Source organism: Ictidomys tridecemlineatus, chromosome 2, assembly GCF_052094955.1.
Source record: "Ictidomys tridecemlineatus isolate mIctTri1 chromosome 2, mIctTri1.hap1, whole genome shotgun sequence".
Classification (NCBI taxonomy): domain Eukaryota; kingdom Metazoa; phylum Chordata; class Mammalia; order Rodentia; family Sciuridae; genus Ictidomys; species Ictidomys tridecemlineatus.
In genome coordinates, this window is record NC_135478.1 from 16537989 (window position 1) to 16558107 (window position 20119).

General features: G+C 42.4%; 1 protein-coding gene and 1 long non-coding RNA gene across 51 annotated transcripts in view; one reads left to right on the forward strand and one right to left on the reverse strand.

Moving 5' to 3' along the window:
- Kif9 (kinesin family member 9) overlaps positions 1-20119 on the forward strand; it is an 84196-nt gene that overhangs the window by 37273 nt on the left and 26804 nt on the right. For 7 of the 11 annotated variants that reach the window (XM_021731444.3, XM_078029246.1, XM_078029255.1 and 4 more), the window contains 11 exons: positions 309-377; positions 851-955; positions 2338-2393; positions 3043-3133; positions 4308-4441; positions 6514-6708; positions 8284-8498; positions 10490-10666; positions 10983-11098; positions 11666-11770; positions 11850-12593. In XM_021731444.3, the coding sequence (XP_021587119.2) occupies positions 309-377; positions 851-955; positions 2338-2393; positions 3043-3133; positions 4308-4441; positions 6514-6708; positions 8284-8498; positions 10490-10666; positions 10983-11098; positions 11666-11770; positions 11850-11948 (1362 nt within the window). In that variant the 3' untranslated portion in view covers positions 11949-12593. Of the gene's footprint in view, positions 1-308; positions 378-850; positions 956-2337; positions 2394-3042; positions 3134-4307; positions 4442-6513; positions 6709-8283; positions 8499-10489; positions 10667-10982; positions 11099-11665; positions 11771-11849; positions 12594-20119 lie in introns of those variants that run through there. The other 4 variants (XM_078029249.1, XM_013361802.4, XM_040290173.2 and 1 more) reach the window with 1 other exon arrangement.
- LOC120891479 (uncharacterized) overlaps positions 1-20119 on the reverse strand; it is a 74204-nt gene that overhangs the window by 20186 nt on the left and 33899 nt on the right. For 25 of the 40 annotated variants that reach the window (XR_013429143.1, XR_013429144.1, XR_013429147.1 and 22 more), the window contains 2 exons: positions 19991-20090; positions 12432-12614 (listed from right to left, as the gene is read on the reverse strand). The exons of 3 other annotated variants lie outside the window; for them this stretch is intronic. This is a non-coding gene — a long non-coding RNA (uncharacterized LOC120891479). Of the gene's footprint in view, positions 1-12431; positions 12615-13595; positions 13666-19990; positions 20091-20119 lie in introns of those variants that run through there. 12 more of the 40 variants (XR_013429149.1, XR_013429125.1, XR_013429132.1 and 9 more) reach the window with 3 other exon arrangements.

The following is a 20119-nucleotide window of genomic DNA, read 5'->3' on the forward strand; positions in this document are numbered from 1 at the left end:
TGTAATGCTGGGTGATTAGGAAAAGCCTGGGGCCCTGGGGAGTCAGGGTGTGAGGTAGAACTGTGGCGTGTGTTCTCTCTGTTCTCAGTTTACTCTGTTGGATAAGGCAATGGCAAGGGGAGCACTAAAGCCTCTCAAACCCTACTCATTCTTGTTGGGAAAGGGTCACCAGCAGGGAAGGAATGGCCTAGAAACTGAGCATAAACCCTGGGGATTGCCAGGATGTCTGGGCACAGACTAAGGAATTGTGTGGAAGAGGGAGGGTGGCTTCTCTGATGATCTCCCTTTCTTTTATGTTTCCCTGGCAGCGAATGGTCAAGAACCTGGAGAAGGAGCTAGTATTGCTCAAGCAGGAGCTAGCCATCCATGACAGCCTGGTAAGGGGTTGCAGGCAAAGGATGCTAGAGGGCCTGGGGCCAGGGGCATACAACATATGGGTCAAGCTCAGGGGAAGTGGACAGATTAGGTGGAGGGGAAGGGGCAGCAGCAGGGGTTATGAGGGAGAGGGTAGGGTGAGGTCCTGCCTGAGCTGATGTTCATGGTCCTGAGGGTCTTCAAAGCAGAGGCAACTTATCCCATTTTGTGGTCTACTGAGATTTAGCCAGTAGAACATTCTGGAGCATCAGGCTTCAAGTCCAGTGGTCTTTCCTTCCCTCACCCCATCCATTACCTTTCTCTATCCCAAGCACTTGGCCCTCTGTGAGAACCAGATGGTGAAGCAAATAGGACCAGCTTTGGCATCTAGGGGATGTGCCCAGTCTCCAACTTTGGTTCTCAGAATGACCCCTGCTACTCCTATTTGGGCTCAAGTCCTAACTATTTACCTACCACATGTTCTTCTTCCTTCAAGGCCAACCGCAACATTGTGACCTATGACCCCATGGATGAAATCCAGATTGCTGAGATCAACTCCCAGGTGCGGAGGTACCTGGAAGGGACACTGGACGAGATTGATGTAAGGAGCCCATTTATAGGACACCATGCTCAGTTGGCTTGGGCCTCCCTGTCCTAGGCACACCTGCTATGTGCCCTGCTGGCTTTAGAACCTGACACTAAATGGATGTAGTGGGCTGGGAATGTCATGCTGGTCCCCTTCAACCCATCATAGCCTCAGCTTCAGTGTTGAGGGTTTCAAGGCTATGGGGCTCCACAGAGTGTGCTCTTAAACACACAATGTACGGGAGGTGGTCTGTCTCAGGGGTGTAAGCATAGGCCCTGGAGCCAGGCTGCCTGGATGGAATTCCGGCTCAGCTGTCTCCTGCCTAAATGACTGTCAGATACTTCAGTGGGTCCATGTGCATAGTGAGGAGAGAAACTGAGCTATGATTAACTGAGCTGCTGCCCCTCAGGTGCTTGCCAGTGCCTGGTGAAATGAAATTGATAAAGCATGGCAGTAAGACTGGTTGTCTACAAGGAGGACTCCCAGGGCCCATGTTGGAAAGGGCCAAGGAGGAGAAACAGCAGATACACAAGGAAGGGCTCTTGGGGGGGAAAATACATCCTGTTCTTATAGTGCAGGCCATCAAACCCTCACCAGGGAGCCACATAGGCCCCTACCTTCCCCTGCTCCCCAGCTGTTAGTGTTGGCAGTTTGTAAGAGGCAAGTCTGGGACATCTGAGAGTTGGGTTCTTATGGCTTTCTCAGCAGGGCCATTCTTATATATATATATATATTTTTTTTGTTTATTTGTTTTGTTTTGATACTGGGTATTGAACCTAGGGATACTTTACCACTGAGCTGCATTCCCAGCCCCTTTTTCATTTTTTATTTTGAAACAGGGTCTCAGTAAGTTGCTGAGGCTGACCTCGACCCTGAGATCTTCCTGCCTCAGCCTCAGTATGCCTGGCAGGGACATTCTCAAACTAGCTTTTGATCAGGGGTAATGCCATAAGCATTAATGTCAGGAGGGATGCTAGTGACCTTTCTCCAGCCACAGATGTGCCCACACCTAAATGTTTGTTAATGGGGTCCATCTGAAGATGGCAGGCTGAACCTTTTGGAAACAGTAAAGATTAAATTTTATTAAAGTTTCTTTCTTAGAAAATGTTTTCAAGAACCAAAGATCTGTGCTTAGATTTTATAGAGATCTTCACTTAAAAAAGTGGTTTTTATAGATTTAGCAAATATTTAGTCTTAAAGCTATTAATCAGGTGTTTCTCTGATCTTGAGGAGGGCTTGACTACCACTTTACTGGGAGGCTGTTTGCAGATGACCCATTCTCGAAACAAGATGGTCTGGAGTCAGCTAAGGGGTCCAGATTTCTCTGCTAACATAAACACAGCTTAGTCTCTTGGTGTACCCATGATCTAACTTCTGCCTTGTTCACTTCCCTCCAGATAATCAACCTCAGACAGATCCAGGAGGTATTCAACCAATTCCGGGTGGTTCTGAGGTGAGGGACTTCTTTATAGCCCCCCCATTCTCATTTCAGGCTACCATTTTCATTTCCTGTGGTCTGGGAACCTGCCTCCAAGAACATCCCCTTCTTTCTCCCATAAGAGGAGCCAGAGCAGTGTTTGGGGATACCCAGGTCCCAGTTTATTGAGTTCATTATTTAGACAGGAAGTCTTATGGAGTGCTAGCCCTAAATGTGCCCAAATCAGAGATCATGAATCTTTCTCATACCCAACCTCAAGAAGCATTTATGGTTTATTTGGGTACAGTTATACCCACAGCCTGAGTAGCTCATACTGGCTGATGTCACAGAAGCTGGTCACATGATTCTGAGGGGCCTGTTCAAGATAGAACCTCTGAGTCAGCATGATCCCTGGTCAGGCTTAAAGCCTTTATTAAGTGTCATCTTGGAGCAGATGCATTTGGTGCAAAGGGTGGCCTGTTCAGGTTTTGGAGCTGGATAATGCTATGTGAATTGTAGAGAGAAAATGAGCCCTTTTGTCTGCTTTGTTCTCTGGCTCATGATGATAGGGGTTACCCTTATCACATACATGGGATTTCATCCAAACAACCTCTAATCCCAGTACTTGGTTCATGCCTGAGCTTATTCAGCATAACCACTATATTCTCTCACTTTCTTTCCCAAGCCAACAGGAACAGGAAGTGGAGGCGGCCTTACGTAGGAAGTACACTCTTATAGACAAGAATGACTTTGCAACAATTTCTGCTGTCCAGAAGGTAAGCACAGTTACCTCTTGCTGAAAGTACTTACCTCCAACTTTCCATCTTCAGTCAAACATTTACAGAAGCAGCACGTATCATGTATTAACCCAGAGCTAGGATTGCCACAGGGAAGGTAACACCAGAATATGCAAGAATAAACCACTTTTGCATTGAAAATGACTTCTATAAATTGGAGATAATTTATAGAAGTGGCTAATAATAAACAAGACCAATTCCTGGAATTAGGTTGGCAATAGGTGTTAAGATCCTCAGGAATGAGCTGGGCATGGTGGCACACATCTGTAATCACAGTGACTCAAGAGGCTGAGGCAGACAGATCTCAAATTTGAGACCAGCCTTAGCAACCTAGTGAAACCCTGTCTTAAAATAAAATAAAATAAAATTGAAAAAGGACTGGAAATATAGCTCAGTGTTAAAGGTGCCCATGAGTTGTTTCCTAGTACCACAAAAAAAAAAAAAAAAAAAGAAGATCCTCCATCGCCATCTATCCTAGCTGGCGACCTAATGCTGGATTCACAAAATCTGACTATTCCAATAACTTAAGAAAATGATAAAAAAAAAAAAGCACACAAACACACAGAAGTACTTTTCAAAATCCATGACATCTCTCCAACCTTAAGGGTCCTTCAAAATCCATGTTGTCTCTCCAACCTTAAGGGTCCATGGAAAGAGAGAAAGCCACTGGAATTCTTTATACTTATCTAGGAGACACACAAGGGAAGGTTCCATGGAACAGTCTATCCCCAAAAGGGCAAAGGGGTAGGATAACAAAGGAACAGTGAGTATAACTCAACCCCAGCAGGTGACGACTACTCTTGGAGCCACACCTTGGTAATGCCCAAGTTACTGCAACCTGGCACTACCCTCCCAGACTGAAGGCGATAATTGTTCAGAACCCTGGTGCATCAGGACTTAAAGGTGTCTGCATCCAGGGCAGCTCCCAACGATCCTCAGGGATGGATTAGTCAGTGCTTTGATATGGAAAGTAAACATTCATTAGGGTGGTCAGGGACAGCCCTGTTGAGAACAGACTGGCATCAGCAACAGCTAAGTCTTGGTTTATGGGGTGAACATACCCATCCCAAGCCTTGGGCCATATACACTTGTGTTGATGAGGAACCCAAACTTTCAGTCTAACCCAGACCCTTTGGCTGACCTTTCTGTTCAGGCAGGGATTATTGATGTTAATGGCCACCTAGTAGGTGAGCCTGATGGACAAGGCTTTGGACTTGGAGTTGCCCCTTTCTCTACCAAACCTGGGAAGAAATCCAAGTCCAAGAAGACAGTCAAAGATCCGCCCAGGTGAGTGCTCTTCCCGCTCTTCTTGCTTAACACCTGGCCTACTTGGTGGGTAAAAGCTGTGTCTTCCCCTACCCTGGTACCTCAGCTACTGGGTAGTCACAATGGATATTACTACTGTCAATGCTAGTGTATCCTTGGGGCTCAGATTGGGACCAGTTTGGAACCAGCCATAATACAAGTGTCACCTCTAACCTTCACAGCAACCCTGAGAGGTGGAAATTAATATCTATTTTACTAATGAGGAAACTGGGGCTCAAGAGGAGAATTCACTTCCCCATATCATGCCATTGTGGAGTAATAAAGTTGGGGAGAGGATCTCAGCCAGCATACAGAGCCCATGCCCTCTGGTACTTCCTGTGGTCCCCCCAGCACCACTTAAACAGAGTGCTTCCACTGTAAAAATCACCTCCAGTTTACCTTTCAGGCAAGACTCGTTTGTAAGTACAAGGTAGGAAAATTGTTTAGGTCCACTTAATATGCTACGTCCAGGCTGGGCTGTGTAGCAGGAGACAGGGGTATAGACTTCAGAGTGATGTCTGGCCTCACCTCCCACTCTGGGCTTCTTAGAACCTAGGAATCACCTTGAATAAGAGGTATGAGAACCCATCTATGTCTCTGTTTCCTTATCCTTAAAATGAGAATAATAAATAATAACATCAAAGTCATTGAGGGCATTGTGAAGATAAGTGAGTGAGTATAGTCCATGCACATGGGCCAATGTGGATTGTAGAAAAATGTCACATGTAGGACAGGAGTCATGTAGCAGAGGATGCCAATGACCCTGGCCACTACCTGCCCCTTTAGGAGGAGCAATCATGTCCCAGCTTTCTCTGTTAAGTAATTGGTACAATAACATGCATTGGCTTGATTCTCTAAGCAACACTTGTTACAAGAAGAGGAGGAAATCGTGGAGTGAGCCAGGGCCTGCTCTTGCCAGCAGAGTCCTGCTCAGATGAGCTGCTCCTGAAGGGAAGGCACATGAAGTGCCATCACTTGGAGAGGGAGGATAGCTATTTTTCTGGGAGCTGGTATGGGCACTGATGCAGGTGGGAAGCACAGACCAAGGACTGGTCAGAGCCACAGGGCAGACCTGTCCTGATTTGCCATTGGTCCACAGACAGATCTGATAGGGTTTCTTCCCAGGGCATAGTGGTTTCTGAGAGCTTGCAGTCCGCCCCACAGGTTCACATGATTTGAAGCCCATGGAGAGTGTGTCAGTCAGCTTTCTGTCACTGGAGCAAAATATCTGAGATAAACACCTTAAACGAGGAGAGACTTATTTTGGCTTAAGGTTTCATTTCATGGTCACTTGGCCCCATTGTTCTGGGCCTGTGGTGAGGCAGAACATCCTGGCAGGGAGCATTGGCAGGACAGAGCTCCTTATATCATGGCTGTTGGGAAGCAAAGAATGAGAGACAGAGGAAGGGCTGGGGATAATTGTAGATCCTGAGATGATGCCTCCAAGGACCTACTCCCTCCTAAGTTTTTAGCACCTCCCAATAGCTCAGTGAATTGTGAATCCATCAATAGATTAATCCTGTGATGAGGTTAGAGCCCTCAAGATCCAATCACCTTCTGAAGGCCCCATCTCTGAGCATTGCTTTGAGGTGCTGGAGATTGAACCCAGGACCTTGTGCATGCCAGACAAACATGAGCATTGCTATCTTGGGGACAAAGCTTCAACACTTGAGCTTTAGGGGGATATTACAGATCTAAACCATAACAAAGACAACCTGTTCTTCCTAGGTGTGTCCTGCTGGGATTGCTGAGGGATCCTCATTTTGATAAAAGGAGAAAAATGCTCTCCTTCTCTTCCCTGTCTGCATGGCTTAGGGTCATACTCTTTGTCCTTGGAACATAATTAGGATAAGAGCTGGCGTGGCAGATTGCCTGCCTAGCATGTACAAGGTCCTGGGCTCTATCCAATGCCAACTCCAAGAAAGAAAAAAAAAAAAGGAGTTGAGTGAGGTGGGTGCCTGGTGGAGTGAGGGCTGAGAAAGGTCACACCTCCATGCCTGACAGGTGTTACTGCCCATGACTGAGCCCTGGGGTTTCTTTGCTTCTTCCTCCAGCTCATCAGCAAGAAAGGAAGGTGCTAGCAGCCCTGTGAGTGGCAAGGACCTAGATATGATTTCTACCTCCAAGACCCAGCTAGTCCCATCCTCTAAGGATGGGGATGTCAAAGATGTGCTTTCGCGGGATCGGGAAACTTCCAGCATTGAGCCCCTTCCCTCAGACTCCCCGAAGGAAGAATCACGCCCACTCAGGTAATCATCTAAAGGACAACTCCTGTACCAGATAAACTCAAATCAGAATGTGATCCTCAATACATAGTGTCTTCAGATAAAAAAAGAGAAATAAAAGCCAGATGTGGTGGCACATGCCTGTAATCCCAAGGGCTGGGGAGACTGAGACAGGAGGATCGTGACTTCAAAGCCAGTCTCAGTAAAAGAGAGGTACTAAGCAACTCAGTGAGACCCTGTCTCTAAATAAAATATAAAACACAAAATAGGACTGGGGATGTGGCTCAGTGGTCGAGTGCCCCTGAATCCAATCCCTGGTACCAAAAAAAAAAAAAAAAAAAAAAAGGGGGGGGAGAGAGAGAGAAAAATAAAATAGGGAATACTGGCCCTGACTAGGAGCAAGTCCAGAAAGAAGAAACTTAGGCTGGACACAGTGGTGCACAACTGTAATTCCAGTGACTTCGGAAGCTGAGGCAGGAGGATCATGACTTTGAGGCTAGCCTCAGCAACTTAGCAAGTCACTAAGTAACTTGGTGAGACCTTGTCTCTAAATAAAAAAGGGCTAGAGGTATAACTCAGTGGTAAAACATCCCTGGGTTAAATCCCCAGGGCCAAATAAGAAAGAAAGATTCAACCTCAGGAGTCATCCAAGATACACAATTAAATCATTTCAGACTCTCCATGTAGCAATTATTTAAATAAAGTTAAATATCTTTTACATAAATAATACATTCAAAATACACTAAATGTCAAGGTATAAGAGTATAACTTCTTCCTTTTCCTTCATCCACCTCCTTGGTGAGTCAGTAATTGAGTTTTTAGGAATCTCTTCTAAGGAAATAGAGATATGGATAATATTCATGCAAAAAAGTTCATGGCATTATTAATTTAAAAAGCAAAAATAAAATGTGTTTGAAACACCTGCAGTAGGCCACATTAGGGAAAAGACATTAAGTTATTTCTGTCTTTGAAGTGTTCAAGGATGTGCATGAAGAACTTTTTCCTTAGCCTATGCCCATTTCCAAACATTCCAAGAACTTGAAGAATTAGTGAATAGCCACACACTGAGCACTCTCTTAATTCTATAATTAACATCTATATACTTATTTCATCTTATGTCTAGCCCTCTTTTTTTTTTGCAGTGCCAAGTAAGATGCCAATATCCATCTATTTCCCCCCACGTCAACATTTCAACTTAAAACTAGAATTCTCAAAGAGTTTTTAATAGTAAAAAAGATGCTTTGGTGAAAAAGATGTAAAATTATATATACTGCATTGGCCTCAGCCATTTTAAAATATATAAAAGAAATCCCAAGAGACATATTGAGGTGTGGTTGCTAATAGGTAGTAAGTGGTTGTGTTGTCTGTTTCTTATCCTTACTTTCCTTAATTTCTGTGATAGGCATGCACCCTTGTGTGCTGAGTAAAACAAATTAGGGAATGATTGCTACATAGTTTGGCTCCCATCTGGGGAAGGTGGTGCCTAGAACTTTTGCCTCCTGCCCACAGAAGCCACAGGGAATAAATATGGAGTGCCTGGTGCTTCTTAGGTAGCTGCCCAATTTCTTACTTCTCCCTGGCCTCCCCCTTTGACCCCAGGCCTACCACCCCACCCTCCAAACTGATGGCCTTTGAGGACTTTAAGAATGAGCGAGGAAGTGAGATCAACCGCATCTTCAAAGAAAACAAGTCCATCTTGAATGAGCGGAGGAAAAGGGCCAGCGAGACCACACAGCGCATCAATGTCATCAAGCGGGAGATTGACGTGACCAAAGAAGCGCTAAACTTCCAGAAGTCACTACGGGAGAAGCAAGGTAAATGTGATGGGAAAGAGGGCAGGGAAGATGGTTGTGGGGTCTTAGAGTTATCCCATGTCAAATGGGGCAAACTTGGGCACTAGAGGACCAGATTGGGGAGGGATAGCAGAGGGCACTGGATGGAGCCTTCACTCTTGGGTCATATGGCTTGGCATTGGTCAGTTCCTTAGGGACCACAGATTCTTTCCCTGTTGGCCAGTCTCTATCTGTCCCCATTACTGCATTATCTCAGACAGATGGTAGGCCTTCTATCTGAAAAATGCTGCTGTCCATGAAGAATCTGGCCCTTGGGTCCTGCAAAGGTGTCCTCAGGATATAGGTAGCTGGTGACCCCTTACAAGGTCCTTGGGCCTTGCTGGGGTCTCTTCACTGTCCTGGGGAGTCAGATTGCATCAAGGATTTTGGTAGGGACCATAGAAAACTGAGGAGGGAAATGAGAATGTGAATGCCAGAGGGCCAAGGAACTCACCGTCAGGAAAACCGTTCCCTAAGCTGAACCCCTGACATCTGTGCTGGTTTGGCAGTCTTGTTTCCTAGGGCAGATGACATGTTGCCCAAAAATCAGAGGGTAGAAACCTCTGCATGGAGACAGTGCTTACCTGGTTGCCCTGACTCAGTGCCCTTGTCCCTGCCTACACCCACTGTGGCCAAGCTTGATTATGCAGAAGACTCATCTGCAAGCGATTGTCAAGTGTAGATCCCCAGGCCCCCAGCCAGTGTTTCTGTACAGGAGATATAGAGCAGGGTCCAAACCCTGCATGTTAAAGAGGGACCACCCTGACTCTGAGAAGGGGTTCAGAGGCCACCATTACTCACTTTCCTGGCTCCATCTCTTCATCTCCTTATAGCTAAATTACAAACTGGTTCCACACCAGTTTTCGTGAGTGATCTCTTAATGTCACATGATTTATTCCTGCAGGCTAGATGAGTCATCTCACCATCATGGAGTACACTTATTTATTTCTCAGAGAATAACTTTATTTCAAAGTCTTGGAGCCAGTCCACTCATACCCCACAGACCAACCGACATGCTATTCCAAAGGGCAGAGCCCTCCAAACACCTGGGAATCTAAAGGAATAGTGCTGGTGACTCCAAACACTCCCTCACATAGAACCTCAGGAAGAGAACATGATGAAGGTCTTACAGGACCAGCAAACATTTCTTTGTTCCCTCTGCTTATACCTTTGAACATACAGCTTCTTATCATGTATTTGCACATTTAAAGTAAAATGCTGCATGCTATACTGACATATCATTTACTCCTAAGTGTACTTTTTTAAAATTTTTTTTACTTATTTGCTTTTAATTATAGGTGGACACAATACCTTTATTTTATTTTTATATGGTGCTGAGGATCGAACCCAGTGCCCCACACATGCTAGGCGAGCACTCAACCTCTGAGCCACAACTCCAGCCCCTCCTAAGTGTACTTTAAAATGGACATTTCAAAGGCTGAAATGAAGAAGAAATAAACAATATTTTAAAATATCTTTTTGGGCTGGGGTGGTAGCTCAGTGGTAGAGCACTTGCTTAGCATATGTGAGGCACTGGGTTTAATTCTCAGCACTGCATATAAATAAATAAAATAAAGGTCCATTGACAACTAAAGATATATTTTTTTAAAATCTTTAAAATTTTTGTATCAAAAAAAGTTTTTTTCTCTTTCTTCCCCAAAGCAGTTTTATATCCGTTGTTATAAATAAGGAACCTTGTCCAAATGCCTTATGGTACTAGCCAGTGATGAAAGTTCATATACATCATTTGCAAGAAAAATAAGTATTTGGTTAATAGAAGAACTACTGAATATTTTTAGCCGATGAAGTTTAAATAAGCATGGTGCATGGGCCATATCCTCTGCCCACCCCTTCCTTTCATCCTAAAATGATTTGCCAGCGTTTTTCCTTCTTTCTTGGATACCTGCCCCCACCCCCCTGCCAATGCCAGGTGGATGCCCTCTCATTCTCTGACCTATTCCATCACCCTGCAGGTGAGTATGAGAACAAGGGGCTGATGATCATTGATGAAGAGGAATTCTTGCTGATCCTGAAGCTCAAAGACCTCAAGAAGCAGTATCGAAGCGAGTACCAGGATCTGCGTGACCTCAGGGCTGAGATTCAGTACTGCCAACACCTGGTGGACCAGTGTCGCCACCGCCTGCTCATGGGTGCGCAACTTAGAAGGGTTAGGTAACTGCTCAAGGTTGGGAGGCTCAGTGTAAGGTCCCAACCCAAATTCTGAAAATCAGAAGATCTCAGAGCTGCTTGCTGACCCAGGCAGGGCTGGGAGGGGCTTCAGGCTTGTGGTTCCCAGCTCCTTGAGTGCTAGAGATAGAGATGAAGACAGGGTGAGACCCTGGAGCAGGAAGTGCATGAAACTGAATCTGCATTGAGAACAAAATACCTTGTTGCATGCAGCCTTTACCTGCTTCCTCGGGGGCTCCCACACCTCACCTCATAGTGCTATCTTCCACCTCCTCACAGAATTTGATATCTGGTACAATGAGTCCTTTGTCATCCCTGAGGATATGCAGGTAGCACTGAAGCTGGGCAGCAGTATCCGGCCAGGCATGGTGCCTGTCAGCAGGATCGTGTCTCTGGTGAGTACACAGTGTAGGGGCATGGTATGACAATGACCGAACTGGGGAATGGCAGTGTCTGTACTCTCCGTGAATGGCAGTATGCAGGGCTCTATAGCTTCTTTCATGGCTGTCCCAGACAGGAGGCAGACAGGTCTCTTCTCAGTTATTGAGGAATGGGGACAGAAAGAAACACCATTCTTTTTTTTTTATTATTTTTTAAATTTTTTATTTAAAAATATTTTTGTAGTTGTAGATGGACAGAATATATTTGTTTTGTTTATTTTTTGTGTGTGTGTGGTGCTAAGGATCAAACCCAGTGCCTCACGCATGCTAGGCATGTGCTCTGCTATTGAGCTCCAGTTCCAGCCCAGAAACACCATTCTTATTACTGCCCTCTAGGGCGACTCATCCTGCCCAGGTGGCAGTTACAGGGGGGTCTGTGAGGATGCTACAGGGTTGTGAGATTCCTGGGTGGGGCTTTCAAACCCAGAAAGGGGACTCTCTTGATACCTACCACAGGCCCTGCCAGGGATGATTCTGACAATGCCAGGCTGAAGGGACTCTACTATATTGGGCCTCCTCCAGGGAGAAGATGACCAGGACAAATTTGCTCAGCTTCAACAGACAGTGCTACCTGAGGGACCTGATGCCATCTCCTTCTACAATGCCAAAATCAAGACAGAACAGAAGGTAACTTGTCTGTAGGAAGGGTGGGGGGTCTTCAGGGACCTCATTACTAGGGCACCCAAAATCACACTTCCTACTTTAGATCTTCAGGAGAGGAATGGTGCCTACCCAGAGAGATCAGAGTTGCTCTCAGTCAAGAGTGTCTTCTGAAGCTGAAGACAGGGACAGGGCTAGACTATAGAAGGGTCCCACAGACCACTGCCAGACCTGGACATGGCTGAGCCATCCTGTGGATGGTTCACAACTGAAGACAAGACCCAGAGATCCCCTGAGGCCACTCCCCTGAAGACCTCTCCAAGGGCAGGCCACTTTGTGCAAGTGGCAGAGGACAGAAGATCACACTCAGCCAACGCACAGATAGACATGGTCTCAGCCTTAGGTTGGGCCTGTGACTCTTCTTCCTGAGCAGGTTGGTCTGGAGCAGAGGATCTCCACTCTGCCAAGGCCCAGCCTCAAGCCAGAATGCCATGTACCCTTCTATGTCCAGAGGCAATTTGTATACATTGTGGCAGATGCACATGGGATCCCTACCCAAACGAGCACATTCTTTATATTTTTACAAACCAGGAGGCTGATCACTGAGCCCAGGGATTCAAAGTCTGCATGGTCAACATAGCAAGACCCTGTCACAAACAACAACAACAACAACAAAAAAAACACAATATTTTTTTGTAGTTATTTATTTACGTTTTAATAGGTGATTCATTTGGGTGTTTTAAACTTTAAAAAAGCATAGGTGGGGGCTGGAGATGTGGCTCAAGCGGTAGTGTGCTCGCCTGGCATGCGTGCGGCCCGGGTTCGATCCTCAGTACCACATACAAACAAAGATGTTGTGTCCTCCAGAGAACTGGAAAATAAATATTAGAAAAATTCTCTCTCTCTCTCTCTCTCTCTCTCTCTCCCCCCCTCCCCCTCCCTCTCCCCCCCCTCCTTTAAAAAAAAAAAAAAAAAAGCATAGGTGGGGCCTGAGGATGTGGCTCAAGCGGTAGCACGCTCGCCTGGCATACGTGCGGCCCGGGTTCGATCCTCAGCACCACATACAAACAAAGATGTTGTGTCCGCCAAAAACTAAAAAATAAATATTAAAAAAAAATTCTCTCTCTCACACTCTCTTTAAAAAAAAAAAAGCATAGGTGGGGGTTGAGATTGTGGCTCAGTGGTAGAGCACTTGCCTCTCACATGTGAGCACTAGATTCAATTCTCAGCACCACATAAAAATAAATAAGATAAAGATATTGTGTCTGTCTACAACTAAAAAAAAAAAAAGTATGAGTTGGAGGAGCTGGGCGCAGAGGCACATGCCTGTAATCCCAGCATTTTGGGAGACTGAGACAGGAAGATCAAGAGGTCAAAACCAGTCTCAGCAAAAGCGAGGCTCTAAGCAACTCAGTGAGACCCTGTCTCTAAATAAAATACAAAATGGGGCTGGGGATGTGGCTCAGTGAGTAAGCACTCCTGAGTTCAATCCCTGGTACCGAAAATGAAAAAAAAGCATGGGGGTGCAGCTCAGTGGTAGAAAACTTGCCTGGAAGTGCAAGGATGTGGGTTCAATTCCTAGCCCTGCAAATAATAATAATAATAATAGTGATAATTTTTAGCTGGATGTAGTGGTACATGCCAGCTACTTGGGAGACTGAGGAAGGAGGATCCCAAGTTTCGGGCCACCTTGGCAACTTAGTGAGACCCTGTCTCAAAATAAAAATAAATTTGAATGAGTGGTTAAGCATCCCTGGGTTTAATCCCCAATACTGCAAAAATTAAAAAATTTTAAAAATAAAAAATAATAATTAAAGGGCTGGGGATGTGGCTCAAGTGGTAGCGCGCTCGCCTGGCATGCGTGCGGCCTGGGTTCGATCCTCAGCACCACATACCAACAAAGATGTTGTGTCCGCCGAGAACTAAAAAATAAATATTAAAAAAAAATTCTCTCTCTCTCTCTCTCTCTCCTTGCTCACAAAAAATATTAATAATTAAAAATAAAATAAAAACAGAAAGGGCCTGGAGTAGCTCAGTGGTAGGGCATTTGCCTAGCATGCATGAATTCAATCCCCAGTACTGGAAAACAAACAAACAAAAACATGAAAATACAAGCACATCTTTTAAATTCCCATTGACTCTCTGACAGGAGAAACTTGCTTTTCCTATTTAGCAATACATTCTAAAGATCATTCCACGTCAACCTATGAGGATGTATCAAATATTTTCTTTTAGTACTGGGATTTAATCCATGGGCATTCTACCACTGAGCTACATCTCCAATCCTTTTTATTTTTTGTTCAGACACAGTGTCTTACTGAGTTGCTGAGATTGGCCTTGAGCTTGCTGAGTCTGGCCTCAGCCTCTAAGTGACTGGGACTTTAATTATTTTTTTTTCACTTTGTGGTGCTGGCAATTAAACCCAGGCCCTCTTTTTATTTCGTTTGTGATACTCTTTACTAATACAAGTATAGCTGAGCTCTTACAAATGTGGGTTTACACATATGTGTGACTGTACATGAAAAGCAATTTTGTAGAAGTGAATTTCTTGGTTAAAAGTTCATTTGTATTTTTGATGGGTCTGCCAAATTGCCTACCTAGAGTTAAACCCATCTGTACCCTTTCATCAGCCTATAGGATGCTCACAATAAATGGTGTACCATTTTTGTATTGTTTTCCAATCTGAAGGGTGAAAAATTTTCTCAGTGTTGCTTTGTGTTTCTCTTACTATAAGCGAATCTCTTTGAATGTTGAAGCACCATTTTAATTTTTTAAAATTTTTTTCTTGCAAACTAATCAAATTTTTGCTTGTTTTTCTTTTATTTATTTTTTGCAATACTGGGGATTGAACTCAGGGCTTCACACATGCTAGTAAGCACTCTACCACTAAGCTACATCCCCAGCCCCTTTTGCTTGTTTTTCTATTGGTTGTAAGGTTTCTATTTATTCTTTTTTTTAAAGCATGACAGTTATACACAGTAGTTGGGTTTATTTTGACAAAATCATACCTGTATGGATTTTGATTATTGCATTCTAATTCCCATTCCCTGACCTTTCCCTCCCTTTTTCCCTCCTCCTTGTTTCCTTCTTCTACTTTACTGATCTTCCTTTAATCTTTAAGGTTTTAGAGTATTGGGGATTACACTCAGGGGCACCTGACCACTAAGTCACATCCCCAGCCCTATAGTTGTTTAGCGCCTCACTTTTGCTGAGGCTGGCTTTGAACCTGTGATCCTCCTGCCTCAGCCTCCCAAGATGTTAGGATTACAAGCTTATGCCACCGTGCCAAGCTGTTTAGTTATTTTTTCTTTTTGAGAGAGAGAGAGAGAGAGAATTTTAATATTTAGTTTTTAGTTTTCGGTGGACATCTTTGTTTATATGTGGTGCTGAGGATTGAACCCAGGCCACACGCATGCAAGGTAAGCATGCTACCGCTTGAGCCACATCCCCAGGCCCCTGTTTAGTTATTTTTGATGGGTGCTTTCTACATATACATAAAGGTGGAATTACTATGGTATATTTATATATGTACATAACATGATTTTTGTTAAATCCATTCTGTATTTTCTCCTTTACTGTCCCTCCTCCCTCCATGTCTTCCTATAACTCTACTGATATTCCCTATATTGTTATGATATCTGATCCCACTCCCTCCTTCTTTTTTCCCTTATTTTACTCTAGCTTCCACATAGAGAGAAACATTTAACCCTTGATTTTCTGACTCTAGCTTATTTCACTTAGAATGACATTCTTCATTTCCATCCATTTACCAGCAGATGCTATAAACTTTATTCTTTTATTTCTTAATTGTAGGAATTTGTTATATATTAGATTAGTTATATTTTTGTATGAATTGCAACTACTTTTTTCTATTTGTTGTCTTTTGACTTTACTTTTTTGTTATTTTTTTAATTGATTTTATTACATTGAGCATCTTATTTGAGCTGCCATAAAAAATATATTACACTGGGTAATTTATAAAAAAGCCAGAAATTGTTCACAGATCTTAGGCTAAGAAGCCCAAGATCAAGGGTTCAGCAGTCTAAGTGTCTGGTGAGGGCTCTCTGCTTAAAGATGGTACCTTCTAGTGTGTGGCAACTTACATGGTAGAAAGGCAAAGGCCTAACAAACTCTCTCAGGCCTCTTAAAAGGGCACTAATTCCATCCATAAGATCAGAGTCTCCATGACTTAATCCCCTCCCAAAGGCTTCACCTCTTAATACCATCACCATGGTAGTTATGTTTCAATACATGAATTTTGGAGTGACACCAACATTCAGCTCATAGCACAAATTTTGTCTTTCTTAGCTTCTGGATTTGGTAGCTTGACTAGAAAGCCCTTCCTCCAATTGAGTTCATTCTTTCCATTTAGGTGACATCTTCACTGATGACTATGAGGAGCTGAAGCCCATTCAAAGAGGATTGAGTAAATGGGGGTTGTTATATGAAGGTCCCCCAGAACTGTAATTCTCATCCTAGGTCATATACAAAATCACAGGGATCTTTTTAGGATGCAGGTTCTGATATACTAAGTCTAGAATGGGACTTGAAATTCTGCATTTCTAATAAATTCTCAGATGATGCCCAGGATGCTAGACTAGGGCCACACTTTTGAGTAGCATTCTTAGAGGGTCTGTCTTAGGATCTGCCTTTATTAGGTTGCAGATGTTCTCTTCTGTTCTTAGTTCATTGAGTATTTTTTTTTCATCATGATGGGATATTGGGGTTACATTTTTTTGCATACTACCTTCCTTTTCTCTCCATTAGATATATTTTAGGCATTCTCATTCTGTCCTCTCTCTCTCTTAAAAATCTTCTAGCTCCTCATCTCTCTATGCTGTAATCGGGTAACTTCTTTAGATTCCTGTTCCAGTTTATTAATACCCTTCTCAGCTGTGTTTAATCAGCTATGTCTAAAAATTCTATTTGATTCTCCTTCAAATATGCTTGGTCATGTGTTATAAACTCATTTCTTTTTTTTTAAATTATATATTTTTTTGTAGTTGTAGATGGACAGAATGCCTTATTTATTTTTTATGTGGTTCTAAGGATCAAACCCAGTGCCTCACACATGCCAGGCAAGCGCTCTGCCACTGAAGCTATAGCCCCAGCCCACACCTTATTTCTTGCTCTTTAAAAATAATAACTTTTTTGATATATAATACCATATATTTCACCCTCAAAATTGTACAACTCAGTAGTTTTTAGTATCTTCACAAATATGTGCAACCACAATGAATTTCAGAACATGTCATGCACTGCTTTTTCTTAACTCATGTTTCAGTGTTCATGTCTTAAACAAGGACATTCTCTTAAATTATAATGATGTAATAATCAAAATCAGGAAAATAAACAGTAAAGCAATAATATTATTTAATCCAAAACCCATACTTAACTTTTTTGTGATATTGGAGGTTGAACCCAGAGCTTCACACATGTGAGGCAGACGTTCTCTACCTCTGAGTTATACCCCCAACCCTTTTATTTTGAGATAGACAACTTAGAACCCTACTACCACAGCTTCCCAAGTAGCCGGGACTACAGATATATTTCACCACACTTGGCTATTTTTAATTTTTGACTATTCCAAAAATGTCCTTGACAACTATTCTCCCCTCTTCCTTTGGTCCAAGATCCAATCTAAGATTACATATTACATTTTGTTGCAATGTCTTCTCAAATCTAGAACAATTCCCCAATCTTTCCTTCTATTTCATTATCTTGATATTTTTGAAAAATACAGTCAAGTGTTTGGTAAAATGTATCTCAACTTCAGTTATGTACTTTCAGCAAGTGTTAACAAAAATTATGTTTTTCTTGGTATATTGTATCAGGAGGCACATGAATTTGCTTTGTTCCATGACTTACTATTTTAGAATCTGCATCCTAACAAGACCCCTGTTATTTGTGTATATGACATAGGATATCCTGAGAATTGCAGCTCTGGGGGAACCTTCATATAACAACCCCCATTTACTCAATCCTCTTTGAGCTTCAGTTCCTCATAGTCATCAGTGAAGATGTCACCTTAATGGAGAGAATGAACTCAATTGGAGGAAGGGCTTTCTAGTCAAGCTACCAAATCCAGAAGCTAAGAAAGACAAAATTTGTGCTATGAGCTGAATGTTGGTGTCACTCCAAAATTCATGTATTGAAACATAACTACCATGATGATGGTATTAAGAGGTGAAGCCTTTGGGAGGGGATTAAGTTATGGTGACTAATTTTGGTCAACTGGTTGAGGTCATCCTGAATATATAAGAGGATAATATATCAATGACTTTGGAGAAAGAGCTTCAAAAATTTTATTGCTTTATATAAATTAACTTTCTTTAACTAGCATAAGTTATTTCAAGATCATAGAAAATATGAATAAAAACAATTTGCATGATTACCATCATGAGTTTCTCTCTTGATATCATAGATAAATTTTTCATTTTTTCTTTATTTTTTTTTTTGGTGGGGAGGGGATACTTTTATGTTTGTTTGTTTTGGGTACTGGCGATTTAACTGAGGCGTTCTACCACTAAGCTACATCCCCAGCTCTTTTTAAAATTTCTTTCTTTCCTTCTTTCTTTCTCGTCTTGTCTGTCTTGTCTCTTTTCTTTTCTTTTCTTACTAGGGATTGAACTCAGGAGCACTCGACCACTGAGCCACATCCCCAGCCCTATTTTGTATTTTATTTAGAGGCAGGGTCTCACTGAGTTGTTTAGCGCCTCACCGTTGCTGAGGCTGGCTTTGAACTTGTAAGCCTCCTGCTTCAGCCTCTCAAGTCACTGGTATTATAGGTATGAGCCACCACACCTTGCTCATTTTTTATTTTGAGGCAGGGTCTTGCTAAGTTGCTGAAGCTGGCTTTGAACTTTTGATCCTCTGCCTCAGCCTCCTGAGTTGCTGGGATTACAGGAATGCACCACCATGCCCAGCTCAAACATTGCTCTTTTATTATTTTCTTTCAAACCTTCAAAAAAAATTTAAATTATTAAATAGAGGAACCATGTGTTTCTACAGGTCAAACTTCTATTCCTCTATTTCTAGGAGCACTCTTCGTATTGGCCATTTTTATATAACTGAACTAGTGTGTGTGTGTATATATATATATAGTTATATGTATAGTTATGTAGTAAATATAGCTATATTGTAACTATAGTTATATAGTTTTATATATATAGTAACTATATACTATAGTTACACTATATATAGTATATATAGTAACTATAACATAGTTAAATATACACAGTATTATAATTATAGTTACTATGTTTATAGTTACTATAAGTAACTATAGCTACTATATATATAGTTATAGTTACTATATATAGTTAATTACTATATAATAACTCCATATATAGTATAGTAACTATGTAGTGTATAATTACACTATATATATGTGTGTGTGTATATATTCAACATACACACACATACACATGAGATCAGATTTTTTTCAGGATCAAAATTTGTTTCCTGTTTTACTGAGTTTCTTCCATAATTTTGTGTGTGTGTGTGTGTGTTTAAATCTTGAGTTCATTGCAAGTTCAAGGCCAGTCTCAGCACCTTAATGAGACCCTAAGCAATTATGTGAGACTCTGTCTCAAAATAAAAAAATCAAAAGGGATATAGCTCAGTGGTAAGATGCCCCTGGATTTATCACCAGTACCAATAAACAAACAAAAACATAAATAAATAAGTCCCCAGTACCAATAAATAAGTAATAAATCATGAGTTAATGTTTTATTGAACTTAAGCTCTAGGAGTCCAGAGCATATATGTCGAAATTCTGAAAGGGTTTGTTTTTGTTTCTTGCGATTAGCAAGGGAGGATCACCAGCCCAGGACATTTTAACCCCATCAAGAATCTAGCATTGTGGGTTCATTCTTCTGCCTTGTGCGGGAACTTAGGATTTGGCTCCATATTCCAAGCTGGTTTTAACATGTACTTACTAACTGCCCACTCTTTCTGTTTCAGCTCATTTTTCCCACCTGCTTTCTAAAAGCAGAGCAATGCAATAAAAGAGTAGAATGTGTGAACATTTATGTGATTGCAGTTATAGAGGGAAGGCCTTTTGACTTTGACTCCTCTAGAGACAGAATCCTCTTTTCCTTTTGAACCATTCTGTTAAAAAAAACTTTCAAATAGGTCCCTGAAACTTTGTATCAGGGATTGAACTCAGGGGCACTCAACCACTGAGCCACATCCCCAGCCCTATTTTGTATTTTATTTAGAGACGGGCTTTCACTGTTTGCTTACCAAGCCTTGTCATTGCTGAGGCTGGTTTTGAACTCTCGATCCTCCTACCTCAGCCTCCCGAGCCGCTGGGATTATAGGCATGCACCATCGTACCCAGCACCTGCAGATCATTTTTTGTTTTTAGTTGTA